Source organism: Talpa europaea (genome assembly GCF_964194135.1).
Source record: "Talpa europaea genome assembly, chromosome: 4".
Taxonomy (NCBI): Eukaryota; Metazoa; Chordata; class Mammalia; order Eulipotyphla; family Talpidae; genus Talpa; species Talpa europaea.
In genome coordinates this window covers 39,582,739-39,599,572 of record NC_140070.1, presented here as the reverse complement: position 1 = coordinate 39,599,572, position 16,834 = coordinate 39,582,739, and the positions used below count along the sequence as shown (strand labels likewise).

Here is a 16,834-nt window from a genome sequence, read left to right as displayed (position 1 = left end):
TCGAGAAACTAAACTATAATACTTGTATAACTATAAAAGTGAATTGTAACATAAACCTTCAGTTTTAATCCATTGCCTTAGCATACAGTTTCTTTAGGCAAGTACCCTTAATCCTTAATATCTGGTACTATTTCATGGTTTCAAATTTAAATATTTTATTTCTTTAATTCATTTATACCAATAACTTATTATAAGGGGAAGCATGTGCAACTCTTGTAATATAATGCTTTTAGTGGAAGTTTGATTATTAGTTCTACCACCTATATTTCACATATTTTATTGATGTAGTCATTAAGTTCCCACATTTAATCAAGTTTTTATTTGGCAGGGAAGTAGGAAGTCTACCAACCTACTTTGCTTTTTCTCATGAAAAGTAATTTTTCTAATCCCAGAATTTTAATACCTGCATTGAATAAATTCCACAGTTAGTTTCTTAAAATACGAGTTGCAGATGAGATGTTTTTTTTTTTTTTCAAGTGAGAGGAAATATGTTAAATACTACCTTTTGACATAACATTTCCAATTTTATTTGTGGCATGGCTTATGGCATTTAAGACTATCTAAAATTGAAGGAAGTAATTTTTGCTATGTTGATTTTTCATTACTTCTAGCTGAAATGTATAGAGACGTGGAGCCTCAATGCTTTGGTTAAACACATCTTAGGTAAACAGCTTCTGAAAGACAAGTCTATCCGCTGTAGCAATTGGAATAATTTTCCTCTCACCGAGGACCAGAAACTGTATGCAGCCACTGATGCTTATGTATGTATTTGAAGATCTTAAGATTATATTTTTAAATCCTTAAAACCTTATAATGAATTACAGAGAACTTATTATGTGTACAAACTTAACTAAATGTTTTATTTTATTTTATTTATTTATTTTTTTTGTGGGACCCTTGCCGACAGCCGGGGAATGAATCGTCGCTGCAGAGGCTGCGGGCAGCCTCACAGCCCAGTGCTCAACCGCTGCACCACCAGGGAAGGCCCCAACTAAATATTTTAAATGAGCTTTGCATTAAAAATGCTTAGGCAGACACTTAGTGAAACTGTTAATTCTCAATTTTCATTAGCAAATACTAATCAACATATTGTTCAGTGCTAGGTATTTTATTGTTGTGAAACCAAACTAATGTACAATTTGTGTGTTAGGAATATGAAGTATTTGAAAACATGAAAGGCTAATAAACTTCGATTGAGCAAGCACAAATCATAATGATGATGTATTTGATTTATAAATAACTTCAGAATAAAAATTACAAGACAGTTTCTATGTTGAAACTGGCCTTATTTTTACATTTACATTTTAAGTGTGGTAGAAATTTAGAAAAACTGCCTCCAAATTTTGCTTTTCACTGCTGGTAGTCAAATATATTTTCATATTTACATATTCATACATAGTGAAATCTGGACTTTGTTACATCTGTTTTTAGGAATGGAAGCTCCTTTTATTTATAAATAGAAAAAGATCCAATTTTGTTGCAAAATAGGGTGATGGTTTTCCTTTATGTTCTGTTTTAAAAAATCATGAAATTTGTTGAATACTAGTACAAATTCTGTAGCATTTTTATTGATGTAAAATCAGTGTGATTTGATTGTTCCCATTAATACCATTTAAAAGGAACTGGTTTTTTTTTGTTTGTTTTTTAAAATTTATTATTATTATTTTTAAAGATTTATTTATTTTTGCATACAAGAGCTGGGGTACAGGCCAGATGTGTGGGGTTGGGATGAGAGGATTCACCAGAGACAGAGTGGGGAACAGAACAGGGAGATTGACTGAAATTCACTGCTGAGGGGAACAGTGAGCAAGTCAGGAGAGGTCTGCTGCGCCAGGTGGGTTGCTCCCTGGCCGGCTGGGGATTGCACCTGTGCTGCAGAGGCTGCGGATTGCTTCATAGTGCAGTGCTTAACCCCTTGCGCCACCAGGGAGGCCCAGGAACACTGTTCTTATACTAACAGTCTTAGCTGATTTAATGAGATATAGAGAGGTAAGTATTGTGTAATTCAAAAAAATTTCTCTCACCTGATTTATATTGTTACATTCCATTTATACATTTTTTGATTAGGATAACATTGAGTGTTAAAATCTGAAAACTTAAACTTTTATTTCTCACAGTTGGTGTGATGATTAAATGAAGACATTTAGAAACTTGTATAACATTTTTGGTTAAATTCAACTTTTGGGGTACCTTAGGAATCATTATTTTGCATTTTGCTAAAGATGGGACTTACAGTTTTATTTTGGTTATCTTTAGCATGTTCTTTTCATTTTTGTGTCTTTGTAGGCAGGCCTCATCCTTTATCAAAAATTACAAGTTTTGGGTGATGCTATGCAAATGTTTGCTTTAAACCAAGGTATGTTATAAAAATAAAAGATAAAATTCAATTCAAATTTGAATTTTATTTTCTTATTCAAATCTCTTCACTGAAATTTATCTCCAAAAAACACAACATTTACACGTGAGTAAGTTATCTGTTATTACAACTTCTTGAGTATGTGAGCATTAGAGTGAGATCTGTCTGACCAAAACTTAGAGTTTCAGTGATGATACTGTGCAAAGCAGTTCATATTATTTTCACTTTGTAGCTTTGCTATTTACTAGGCTGTGAGGGTTGGACTTTGATTATCAATGATGTAATCAGCTATTTCTTAGTCTGGAAATTACACACCCTTGCCATAAATCTTTCAAGTGTAGAAGAGAACGTCGGTGATATAGTCCATGACATCAATGATAAAAATGTTTTTGGAGGCTCAGTCCCTGTGGCAAGGTAAATAAAAGCAAAAGAAAACAATTGGGATTACCTTAGATTAAAAAGATTTTATACAGGAAAGGAAGTATAAATAGATTAGAAAGACATCCTGCTGAGTGGGAAAATATATTACATGTTACATAACCAACAAGGGTTTAATATTCTATATATATATACACACACACACACATACATACATACATACATACATACATATATATATATATATATATATATATATAACTCATACAGTTCAACAGTAGAAAAGTAAGCCACCCAATTAAATGGACAACAGAGCTGAACAGACAATTCATCAAAGAGGATATCTCAAAGGCCAAATGTTCACACTTACTTCCAGTAGAGATGCAGATTAAAACCACAGTGAGGTAATATCTCATACCTGTGAGAATGGCTCATATTAGAAACACCCACAACAGTAAGTGCTCCAGAGGTTGTAGAGAGAGAGGAACTCTGTCATACTGTTGTTGAGAATGTAAACCAGTACAGTCATTATGGAGAGCAACCTTAAAAACTGAAAATGGAAATACCATGTGACTCAACAATCCCACTCTTAGGTATCTACTGAAGAACGTGAAACCATCAAGTCAAAAAACTATATTCTCTACTCTGTTTATTATGGCATTATTTACAATAGCAATGACACAAAAAGCAACCAAAATCCCCAGTCAGTAGAAGACTGGATCAAGACGATGTTGTATGTCCACAGTCTGGAATATGATTCAGCCATAAGGGAAGTGAAATGTTTACATTTATAGTAAAATGGAAGAGACTTGTTGGAGAAACCTAAGGCGTGAGGTGCTGAGACAGGGAGAATGTCGGAGTCGTAACTTGAAGACTGGTCAACATGGTCTGTTTTTAAACTCTATTTTGTGTCTGTCATTTCTTTATTCCTCAGTTCTTCCAGATTCTTCTCCTTACCCTGTTCACTGGAGCTGGTCCCCAGCAGAGACTGAGGGATTTGTTTGTAGTAAAGCAAGTTAGAATGTCAAAGACAAATATTGGATATTTACACATAAATCTTTAAAAGTATAAGATTGTTTTATAGTGTCCTGGTTTAAATTTCTAAATTTTCTCTAGAGTAGAATAACCCTGCTCTTTTTCTCAAAAGAATGATGCAGTGTCTTAGATATCTTGATAGGTCATGATATTGATCTGCATAGTAAAATGAAAGAGCATGGACTTTTGTGTTATGTAGACCACTGGTGGAATCCCAGCCATGTGATTTGGGGTTTGCCTGTTTTTCCTGTGTTTTGGAATGTGGATGATAGCATATCTATTTCATAGAGTAGTTTGAGCTCAGATGGGGCACAGTAGTAAAGTAGGGACAGATGGTAGTTAAAGAACTGAAGCTCGATAAGGTGAAATAGGGAATGAATAGAATGAAGAACTGAAGAGAACCAAGGATTGACATCAAGGGCATGCCAGCACTTAGAGGTTAGGAAGATAAGAGATAGCGACTTGAGATGACAGTGACTTGAGAAGGAGCAGTAATGAAGAATGAATTATAGGAGGCATAGTCTTCAGACCCAAGTGAAGAAAGTGTTTTAAGTAAGAGTAAGATATCAACTGTTTTCAATACATCTGATAATTTGAGTGAGATGAAGAACTAGAAGTAATAGATTTGATTGTGTCGAGACCATTGGTAACCTTTCTAAAAGCTTCCTTGCTGTACTCCTGGGTATGGGAGCTTCATTACAGTCAGTTTAAGAAGATAAATTTGAGTAAAAGTGCATATGGATAACTCTTTCAAGCAGTTTTTCTATAAATTGAAGTAGTTATGTGAATACGGACTATTTAGCAGATTGGTGGTAGGAATTTAAAATAATCGCTTTTCTTTTTTCTATTCTCTTAGGGAAATGAGAGGTGAAGTTATTTCCTAAATAAAAGGGATAAGCAGTTGTTAGAGGCTGAAAAGAAAGAGTTTTGAAATAGTCATTATGAGAGGGGAAACAGGAAGTGGAGAATAATTATCTATCAGTACTGAAGGTTCATTTGAGATGTGTGTGATGAAATTAAAATAAAATGAGTCAAATCTTTGTTTCATTTTCACCTATGTTCACCTACTTGGATATAGTTATTAAGTAGGTTAAAATCTAGATTTAGTTAGAGTTGGGGTTTTGTCAAGTAAGTACCACGTGAGAGGAGAACAAAAGAATTGTGAGTCCATAAAAGGGAATGGTTATTATAATATTGGTAAGAAAGGAAAGGAAGACATGATAGAGAGTAGGAGTGATAGAGAGTAGGAGTGGGTAAGGAAAAGGTGATAAGGTCAATGAATTTGGTTCTGAAAGTGTCAAATAATTGTTGTATTGGGAAAAGCATGCTGGTATTCAGAGGGTATAATGCTTACAGTTCAAGTTTGGAAGTTGTTACTTCATTAGTAATTATAAAGTCCAGGCTATGACTATGGCAATAGGTGACTGAGGTCACAAGAGGAAAAGACTGTTGAAAATGGAAGAACCCAGGAACTGAAAACCTCATACTTTTGGATGGAGTATCTCTGTGAATATTGAAATCACTAGGAGTTATCACAGGAGTAGTAGTGAAAGTAATGACAGTGTACCAGGGAAGTAAATCTTTAATGAATGAAGGGATGTGATTTTGAGATCACAAGATAGAAACAGCAGTCAGGAATAGCAGAGACTGGTTGTATATCATGTTTCAGAGGAGCTGGCCTCTTTGAAGGACGAGAGAAGTGGTGATGAAGAGTAAGAAATTTAAGCAGGGAAGGGCTTGGGAAATGAGGGCAGGTTTTGTGGTTTTGATGGAGGATGTTATACCAGACAGAATGAAATGAGTGTTTGGAAGAAGTTTTCTGATTAGAAAGACTTGCATATTATTTTGGTGATAATTTTTAAACAGGGAGTGAAGAATGAGTGTCAGGGTAAGGTTATCCTAACTGCTATAAATAGCAGCTCACATAATGTTATTGATTTCTGATTTTGAAATAGTGCCCATGGGTTTAGATCCTCATTTCTACCTTTTCCTTTTGCCTAGGTTGATAACCATATTTACTCCAAATAGCAAAAATTTAAAAGGGAAGTAAGTGACTGAGTTGATAAGTAAGGATAAGTAAATTTTTTTTTTGTTGGAATTCATTTAAGAAAAAAAAAAAAGAAAATGTGAGTCCTATTACTGTTTAATGAGGCAGTTAGATGAATGTCTCTGCATTGTAGTTTGAAAATTAAAATTGATTGTTTTTTTCAGAGGAGGAAATACTGCCTAGTGTTGTGAAGAAACAGTTGACTTCAATCTCTGAAGAGATGATGGATCTGGCTAACCATCTTCCTGACACTTTAAGGAAATTGGAAAATCCACAGAGGTTAAATACTATCTTTTTTTTATCAATTCTGTTTGTTCTTACTGCATTTTCTTACATGAAGAATTACTTTTCAGGTAGTCTCATACAGATTTTCTTGAATACACAACAGACTGATGTGTAAATTTGAGAAATATCTTTTCATTTGTTAAACTGCATTTGTACAATGTTTATACATTCTAAGTACATTGTAACAATGTACTAACAATGTACGAACAAACTAAACGGGATAAGTTCTCATGGAAGAATGCATTTAAGATTCAAGGTTATCTTTTATTCTCTCTATGGGCATCTTTCATTTAATTATATTTGTAGTTTGGTTACTTGACATCTTTAAATAAATGTAATTTTTATACTTAGTTGCTTCATTTTTCTAGTAATCACGTGAGTATTATTTAAGAATTCTACTTAATCAGTAGATGTAATAACAAGAAGAATTCAGGGGCTCCCCAGTGGCGCAGTGGGTTGAGCACAGCGCTGTGAAGCTGTCCATAGCCTCTGCAGCGTGGATTTGATTCCCAGCCAGCCAAGGAGATTCCCACATGGCGCAGCAGACCTCTTCTGTCGCACCCGCCGTTCCCCTCAGCAGTGCTTTTGGTCCGTCTGCTTGTTTTGCTCCCCTCTCTGTCTCTGGTGAATCCTCTTACCCTCCTGCGCCTCTGGCCTGTACCCCAGCTATTGTATAAATAAAAAATAAATCTTTAAAAAAAAAAAGAATTCAGATTTTAATGACCATTTTACAGCTAAGGCACTGGATAGCTCGAGATAGTTGGACAATTGGTGCTGTGTAGCTAATTCTCTTTGGAGCCATACCTTGCCTTAGTCTTAACTGCTAAATAACATCTTTTGTCAAATCCCTAACAGCAGGAATGCACTTAACCAGTGAACAATTATAATGTGGTAATGTAATTTTTAGTAAGAAATGTGAAGCCATTAGTTGAAATAAAAAGAATTATGACTCTGACCGAATGCAATGTTAATGTATTCTATTTTGGATGAGATTTGTAATATATTTTGATTGAGAGATTTTGAAATACGATATAGAAATTCAGCTCTTCTTCATAGTCATTTTTCTCCCTAGCATGTGTTCCGTAACTTTGAAATTTTTGAAAGATGTAACTTTCAAATGGGTGAGGGTACCAATAAAGCCATTTTATATTCATTTTTTATGTTTTTCCCTCCATGAAAGAAGGTCATCACTTGTGTGATATTTACATGTATTTCTGTTTTTTTCCCCTAACAAACTATCTGTGATATAAATTGAATATCCTTATTGGTTTGCTTTGTAATAGCAAAGCTAAATAAATTTTCTTAAAACTTGAGTGTGGGAAATAATGGATTCATTTTTTGTAAAGATAGATTTTGTTTTTTCTTATTTATATATGTATTTTTTACATTGTTGTTCATATTTGTACAATGTTTTATTTCTCCTCTTTGGAGTAATCCCTATAGAATTCCCACCACCAAGTCGCCCGTGAACCATCACCATAGTCTCTTATATTCTTCCCTCCCCTGTTCTGATTCCGCTCCCTCCTCCCCTGCTGAATGCCTCTGATTTATCTTTTGCCTGCTAGTTTTGTTTTTGTTTTTTGTTTTGTTTTTTCCTGATCCCTTGTTTGGGTCCCCTATATTCCTGCTCTAAGTGAAACCATTGCTATTTTCCTTTTTCCTTCTGATTTATTTCATAATCCCTTCCAGCTCAATCCATGTTGTTGCAAATGGCATGAGTTTATCTTTTTTGATTGCTGATTAGTATTCCATTATGTATATATTCTATAAAGATAGATGTAATTGTAACAAGAACTAATCAAATTTCTTATTTCAGGTTCTTACGTAGGTCTATAGTAATAGATAACTTATCTAGATTATACCTCAGAACCAGTAGAAAACAAAAACGCCTCAACAAAACCAAAATATATATACCAAGTATCTATTAAAACTCACTCACTGCATTTCCAATGGAGGGTGCAAGGGCACATTTATAGCATATTTGCTTTCTGTTTATAGGTACAATTTGGCAAGTTTGGATATCCAGTTAAAATGAGACTAGTATGGATAAAGAATGGGATACACATGACTACAGTTAGGAATTATAACTAACAATGTGTGAAGGAGTGGACAAAAGTAGAGAAATTAAAGCTAGCTAACTAATAATAGAGCAATTTGAGTTTTTACAGAGGGAAACAACTTTATACTACCTTGTGTAATATACTTTAAACAATGTGAATGCAGAATCTTATGAGTTTTTAAGATTTCTCCTCCAAATTATTAGTTATGTTGATTATGGTTAATCAGACAATTTTTTTTAAAGGAAATTTACTAAGTCTTTCCATATGTTAAATTTAGAATTCAGTGAAATAGTGGGATTGTGTGTATGTATGTATGTGTGTGTGTGTTCATGTATCATTGATTTCTTTTACACTTAATTAAATTAAATGCCGTAAAAAGTATAATTGGCACTTAGATTGGGACCTTACTCACAGTAGTTTAATGCAGAAGTGCCTACCTAGCTGTACTGGAGAGTAGGTTATCAGCTAGCTATAAGCACAGAATAATCATTAGGGAGTAAAGAACAACTCTATTCCAATACATTCTTTAAATGAAGGGCATTTTATTTTTATTTAATTATTATCTTTTTAATTTTATATATTTTTGCATCATTTTTCATTTTTGCACAGTGTATGCATTTTCGTCTTGGTTATAGTCCCCTTACAGTTCCCACCCCCCCTTGTTTTGATCCTATTCCCTCCTCCCCACCCCCGTAGTGTGTCTCTGGTTTATAGTTGCTTGTTGATTTTGATTTTTACTTTATTATAATTAGTCTTTTTCCTGGTCCCTTTTTAGGTTTTCTAAATTCCTGCTATGAGTGAGACCATCCGATATTTTTTTCTTTCTGGCTTATTTCGCTCCATCCATGTTCCTGCAAATTGCATGAGTTTATCTTTTTTGATTGCTTAGTAAATTTCCATTGTGTATATGTACCACATTTTCTTGATCCAGTCATCTGTTTTTGGGCATTTGGGTTGTTTCTATAGCTTAGCTATTGTAAATAGTGCTGCTGTAAACATAGGGGTGCAAGTGCCCTTTGGAATTAATGATTCTGTGTCCTTTGGGTAAATACGTAGGAGTGGAATTGCTGGATCATATGGCAGCTCCATCTTTAGCAGGTTGAGGAATCTCCACACAGCTTTCCATAGTGATTGGATCAGTTTGCACACCCAGCAGCAGTACAGGAGAGTTCCTTTTTCTCCACATCCTCGCCAACATTTGTTTTTGCTAGTTTTTTTAATATGTGCCATTCTCACTGGTGTAAGATGGTATTTCATTGTAGTTTTTTAAAAAACATTTTTTTCCCCAAAGATTTATTTATTTCTGCATACAAGAGCTGGGGTGCATTGTAGTTTTTTTTTTTAAACAATTTTTTTTAAAGATTTATTTATTTATGCATACAAGAGCTGGGGTGCAGGCCAGAGATGCGGGGTGTGAGAGGATTCACCAGAGACAGAGTGGGAAACAGAACAGGCAGACTGACTGAAATACACTGGTGAAGGGAGCAGCGGGTGAGACAGGAGAGGTCTTCCTCACCATGTGGGTTGTTCCCTGGTCAGCCAGGGATCGAACTCGTGCTCCAGAGGCTGCGATTGCTTCACAGTGTGGTGCTTAACCCCTTGCGCCATCAGGGAGGCCCCTCTCATTGTAGTTTTGATTTGCATTTCCCTGATTACAAGTGATGTTGAACATTTTTTAAGATGCCTGTTTGCCATTTGCATTTCCTCTTTAGAGAAGTTTCTTTTTAGCTCTTCTGCCTATTTTTTGACTGGATTATTTACTTTGTTTTTGTTGCATCTCATCAGCTATTTGTAGATCTTTGTGATCAGTCCCTTGTCAGTTGCATGGGGTGCCAAAATTTTCTCCCAATTGGTGGGGTGTCTCTTTGTTTTGGTTACTGTCTCTTTTGCTGTACAGAAGCTCTTTAATATAATGTAGTCCTAGTTGTTTATCTTTGCCTTCACTGTCACTGCTTTGGGTGATGTGTCTTTAAAGATGTTACTGAGGTGTATGTCATGTAGTTATTTCGCCTATATTTCCTTCTATAGATTTTATGTCTTTAAAGATGTTACTGAGGTGTATGTCATGTAGTATTTCGCCTATATTTCCTTCTATAGATTTTATGGTTTCAGGTCTTATGTCTAGTTCTTTAATCCATTTTGAGTTGGTTTTTGTGCATGGTGTGAGGTAATAGTCAAGCTTCTTTCTTTTGCATGTAGCGACCCAGTTTTGCCAGCACCATTTATTAACACACTTTCTTTGCCCCATTGCATATTCTTTCCTCCTTTGTCAAAGATTAGTTGACCATAAATCTGTGGGTTTATTTCTGGATTTTCTATTCGGTTCCATTGGTCCTTGTGTCTTTTCTTGTTCCAGTACCATGCAGTTTTGATTATTATGGCTTTGTAGTATAGTTTGAAGTCTGGGAGTGTGATACCTCCATTCCCTTGTCTTTTTTTCAGGAGAGCTTTGGCTATTTGGGGTTTTTGGTAGCTCCATATGAATTTCATCAGTATTTGTTCTATTTCTTTGAAGAATATCATTGAAATTTTTATTGGAATAGCATTGAATCTGTAAATTGCTTTTGGTTGGATAGCCATTTTGATAATGTTAATTCTTTCAATCCATGAGCAGGGGAGTCTTACTATTTCTTTGCGTCTGAATGAAGGGTATTTTAAAGGACTGCTATTAAAAAGCATTAAAACATGTCCTTATAGTTAATGCAATTAATGTTGAGTTAACTTTTGTTAATTTCTTTTAGGGTTTCCATACTATTGAAGAATATTTCAGAAAATGTATATTCATTGAAGAAGATATTAGGACCCACTGACACAGAGACTGAACTGCAACCCATCAGTGGTTTTAGCTTATTACCACTGGAAGATCCAACCGCTAGTGGTGGAGTACCACAGGAACAAATTACAGAACATAAAATTTGTACTGAAGTTGATGAGGAAGAATGGGACTCAACACTTGATAATTTTATTGGACTTGATGTAGAAAATATACCTGGAAATGAAGTGAAGCAAGAAGAAAATAAATTGGAAGATGGATTAGAAGACAAATTGATAGAGAATGCAAAAAGGACTTGTTTGATGTCATTAGATATTACAGAATCTGAACTCCAAATTTTGGAACAGCAGGCTCAAGAAAAAAACATGAATGATGTTATTTGCAAATCTCCTGAGGTAGAGAAATCAATTTTAATTCACTAGTTGGATTTGTTTTTTCTGTGAGTGGACAGGTAGTAAATATTGTAGGCTTTGCCAACTATAAGCCTGTGTTTTAACAACTTAGTGTTGCCAATGTAATGTGCTTTATTTTCCTACTTCCTATTTAAAGATTAGACATTATTTTGCGTCCTTCTAATATTCCCTTTGTGGATTTTTGGTGCAGGTTCTCATCCTGTTGAACTCTTACTTCCTGGGCATTGCCTAACTATTGTAAAGTTTCCTTATATCGAAGTATTGGCAATAGCTGAATAAGTATCTGAAACCATTTTTCAAATATATAGAAATGCTCTTTATAACATAGTGATTTATATGAAGATAAAATTATAATCATAGTAGTTTCTTTTTTAAAGATTTATTTATTTATGCATACAAGAACTGGGGTACAGGCCAGAGGTATGGGGGTGAGAGGATTCACTAGAGACAGAGTGGGGGACAGTACAGGCAGATTGACTGAAATACACTGCTGATGGGAGTATCTGGTGAGTCAGGAGAGGTCTGCTGTGCCATGTGGATATCTCCCTGGCTGGCTGGGGATCGAACTCGTGCTGCAGAGGCTGCAGATAGCTTCATAGGTTGTGTCTTAACCCCTTTGCCACAAGGGAGGCCCCCATATTAGCTTTTTGTGATCTCTTGGCTTTTTACAGAATTTTCAGCATAGCAAAGAGCTTCTTAAAAAGTTTGAGAATACAGTTTGACATTATTCAACCATAGTCAAACTTGTGACTTTGTGCTCTCATTTTAGACTGTGAGCTTTATTTGAAGTCTGTTTATTTTGTCTATCTTTCCAATTATATTTTTTAAATTGGTTCTTTATTCTGTGTTTTTCTTCTTCCCTACCTCCCCCCCCTCCCTTTCTTCCTCTCTACTTAGCACATAAACTTATAAATAGCAATTAAAATTTGTCTGCTAGGAAGAGGAAGTTGTCTATATATCTGTCTAGTACATAGAAAATTTGACTTGTAGAAAAGAGTATGTAGTCAATTGTATTCCATTAATGTTTGAAATATTTTTTTAAAGCAATCATCTTCCAAAAATAATGAAGAAGATATATCTTATGTCATTGAAAGTGATGAAGATTTAGAAATGGAGATGCTTAAGGTATGTTTAAAACTATAGAAAATGACTTCAAGTTCTTTACAGCGAAAATTTAAGTGAAATATTATCTAATTCTAACCTGGTCCTACCATAGTGATATTAGTATCAATTATTATGTTTTCTAATTCATATTTTCTTTATATGTGAATCATGAATAATGTTTTAGAAGTAGTATACTAATTTTACATACTAGAAAATCTCGGTTCTCTCTTAGGTCATTTGATTTTAATCTTTTCCTAGAATGTAGTTAGTTTTCAGTATTACAGTACTGAAATATCAGTCGGTTTCCCTTTCCTTCCATCCAGTATTTCCTTTTATTTGGAAGTTCTGTTTTTATAACAGTCTTTACTTTCTTTGATTTTTTTTATAGATTTTAAAAACTTATATGTGTGTGTGTGAATATATATATAATTTTCTAATGTTTTAAATGGTTTAGTTTTACTCAATTTTATTATCATAGTTGAAAATGTTATATTGTAATTTATGTATTTTCTTCACTCAATATACCAGTTTTTTTGTAAGGTGCTGTCAACCAGGGATGGACAGAAAAAGGGGAAGCCTAAGTTTAGCTAAATTAAGTAAAAAATGAAGTAAAACATAGTTTACCCTTATGTATAATTTTTTTTTTAAAGATTTATTTATTTATTTATATAAGCACTGGGTACAGTCAGAAACACGGGAGGGTGAGAGAATTCACCAGAGCCAGAGGGGAGACTGAGCAGGCAGACTGATGAAGTACACTGCTGAGGGGAGCAGCGGGCAGCAGGAGAGGTCTGCGCACCATGTGGGATCCTTGCCCAGTGGCTGGGGATCAAACCAGTGCTGCAGAGTCTGCGGGCAGCCTCGCAACCCAGCACTCAACTGCTGCGCCACCGGAGAGGCCCTCCCTTATGTATAATTTTTATTACTCATCTTTAGGTCATTATAATTTTTCTTGTTATGAAATGAGATTAGGTTTCTGATTCTTTAGTTTTGAGGCAGAGTAGATGGTAGTGATTAGGAATGTGGATTTTAAAATTTAGATCAAATTTGAATTCCAACTTCACCATTTATTAGCTGTGTGACTGTGGGCAAATTTCTTAACTTTTTTGTTACTCAGTTAACAATTATTATCGATAAGATATTACTTATTGAGAGTTGAGTATAGAACCTGGCATTTTGTAAGTGTTCGTAAACATTAAGAGTAATAATAGACCATGAATGCTAAACCAGTTTCCTTTATTAATTAATCATATTGGTAATAAAATTGGGTAAAGCTAAATCATTTAAAACATTAGAAAATTATAGCCAGGTTCATGGTTAATTGATAAAGGAATTTCTCTGAGGCATGCTGATCAGCTAGTATGTCTGTAGGATGTGTGGACTTTTATAAACACATACTGAACCTCTTGGAAAGCAACCTGAATGCCCATATGAGAGAACTTCGTTTTCAAAATGACTTTCTATGAATGTTTATGGACTTGAATTAAAAAAAAGAAAGAAACAGCAAAAACTTTTAGAGTCAAATTTATTAAATGGGAGGTTTGATAAAAAGAGAAGATCAAAACTGTGGTTTAGTAATTCTTTGTGTCACTTCTCAATAAAATACTTTTTAAAATACATAATCTTTATTTAGGGGAGGAAATCAGACACCATCAAGACAATATAAAAACAAGTATTTTCATATTTGTGATATTCCTTTCCTGAAATTATTTGAATCTTTTTTCCATATTTCCATAACCACATTTATTGTACGCTTATAGTTTAAATCTTACTCTACTCAAAAACAATGTGACTAACTTGATAACTGAGATACTGATTATAAAAATAGCATTAAAATCCACATTTACCAATTGGGAATTGAAAGCACTGAAGTATGATAAAGAAAAAATGCTTATTGATCTAAACTCAAAATTTGTATAACTTTCCCCATGGACTGTTCACTATATGCTATTAATGAACTTTGTTTATGCTGGAAATATTCCATCTTTGGCCTTAGAAACCATTCTTGAGCACATATTTAAACTGGAGCACACGTGTTCCTTTGTGGTATTGCTTCCACATCTGCCAGCTTTGAACAAAATTGTAGGCTCTGTTAATAATACTGCTTTTGTGTTTAGTGAAAACGATGACACTGTCAGTGGTTTTGCTTTTAAAATTTCTTTTTAACTTTCAGACTTTAGAAAACCTAAATAGTGACACGGTAGATCCAGTTCATTCAAAATGCACAGATATGGGAACAAATCTGGATCTTCCCTCTAAAGAACATGAAGATGAGAATGAAGCTGTTGAAGAGGAACAAGATGAAGAAGGTGAGAATGAAGATATTGAAGAAGAAAATTATGAAGGTGAGCATTTATAACCCGTTGGAAATGACTCATCTGCTATTGACTTTATTTTGGTGTCCATTTTGTGTGTCAGGGATTTTTGTGTCCTAAAATTAATTATTAGGGTTTAAAGACTTTTAAATCTCTTAGTGCTTTGGTCTTCATAAGACACAATTACTATTTGTAAAGGTAAAGTGATGGTAATCTTGTATTATTTGATAAATATAGTGATAGGAAACTTTTGTTCTGGATTTTATATTTTGTTTGTCAAAATCAAAAGATCATTAATCAAAACACTGAAAAAAGTAGAAAACAGTGAACTTTTGTACTGTAATGTAAATGATATAGAGAGATACATAGTGTCTGTTCTTAAGCAGCTTATTTAAAACAAGTGGTACAGTGTCAGATAGTGAAATGCACTAATTTTCACATTGTGTATGCTAACTGCATTAAAGAATTTACTACATGAACCACCTATGATTGCTGTGTAATAGTATTCATATGGCAAACTAAGGTCTCCGCATAAAGCAGAACTCTCCCTAGAGCTAGATTTCATCAGTAATGTGGAAAATTAAAAATACATTTTGTAGGTGGAGAGAACATGAGGATGTTGAAAAATGTGTTTGTTTTCTTGTGTTAAAAACGCAGACATGGGGGCCTCCCTTGGTGGTGCAGCGGTTGAGCGCAATGCTGCAAGGCCGCCTGCAGCCTCTGCAGCGCTGATTCGTTCCCCGGCCACCGTCGAGGGTCCCACAAAAAAAAAAAAAAACAAACAAACAAAAAGCAAAAAAACAAAAAAAAAAAACACAGACATGTTCTCTCCAAACCAATTTAGTTTTCTGTTTAGAATTGTTAAAACTGAGAAGTATAATAATGAATTTCATTTGTTTAGAGATTAATTATCTTGTTTGTTTTGCTCTTTCCTGGCCACACATGAACCCTTCTACTTGAGTGGACAGTGATTATCAGTTGGTTAAAACTTACGTAGCCCCATTGTATTATGTAGTTAGAACTCTGGTCAAAGATTTGATGGGGTAACAACTAAAATCAATACTTTATCTGTGGATTTTGTTTGTGACGCTAATTGAATTTCTGAGTACCTTTAATTGAAAGTTGGTTATTTTATAAAATTTGGATTGGTATATTTCTTGACATGAGTCTAAATGTTAACTTTTTTTTTTTTTTTTTTTTTTTTTAGTGGGAAGGAACTTTAATACAATTAGTGAACAATACAGGAAAGGCAAAGAATATAGTTTCTAAATCAAACACCCAAAGTTACCCGTCCCCTCGTGGGTAAAAGTCCACCTTAATCTAAATGGGATTGGCCCAGAGCAAGGCCCCAAAGCCTGCCACAAATCGAAAGCATCTTCCAGTGGGGACCCACAAAAAAGGATCAGAAACAACCGGATTTTATCTAAATGTTAACTTTTGAAAGTATAGCAGATTTCACAAGCCTTTTTTTATAGTGCTGGCAAAGCGTGAACCATAGTAAAGTTCTAAACCTTAGTATTAGGTAGTAAGCAAAGTATTTACCTGAAATGTTGACTGGTTCCTGGAGGATCGAGTTGGTTGAATTTAAAAGACTAGAAAACAGTAGACTTTTGTACCTATAACCATATTCTTTAAAAGAAGCAAATGCAACAAAACGTTCCTTCTCTCTTACCTAGTGTACTTCTGTTTTAATGTGAATGCCCATTTTATTTTATTTAAGACCATTCATTACCAGTTCCTAATACAGAGCATATTACTTGCCTCAAGACCTACTTTGGCCATTCTAATTTTAAGCCGTGAGTATAATCTTAGTTAATTATATATTATTTTTCTTCATAAAGGTATAAAAGCAAATAATCCATCCATTTAACAGTGACTGCACAAGTTCACTGTGGTTATACATGCTACACTGTAATGCCTGTAAGTGACTACAATTTTGTAGTAATACTTATATAAAATTAATTTCTATGCATTGCTTTTATAGTAAAAAGTAGTTTTCCTTTAGCACAGAGTTTCTGAGTAGAAACTGGTTTATTTGTTTATTTTTAATTTAACTTACTTGTTATGT

At 34.3% G+C, this 16,834-nt stretch overlaps 1 protein-coding gene across 1 annotated transcript in view; it reads left to right on the top strand.

The window, feature by feature from the left end:
• Positions 1-16,834, top strand: part of WRN (WRN RecQ like helicase) — a gene marked incomplete at both ends in the record, with an annotated part of 92,839 nt that overhangs the window by 6,037 nt on the left and 69,968 nt on the right. The window contains 7 exons of the mRNA XM_084232599.1: positions 612-761; positions 2,287-2,356; positions 5,981-6,095; positions 10,903-11,329; positions 12,392-12,472; positions 14,625-14,760; positions 16,487-16,562. Of these exons, the coding sequence (XP_084088725.1) occupies positions 612-761; positions 2,287-2,356; positions 5,981-6,095; positions 10,903-11,329; positions 12,392-12,472; positions 14,625-14,760; positions 16,487-16,562 (1,055 nt within the window). The remainder of the gene's footprint in view (positions 1-611; positions 762-2,286; positions 2,357-5,980; positions 6,096-10,902; positions 11,330-12,391; positions 12,473-14,624; positions 14,761-16,486; positions 16,563-16,834) is intronic.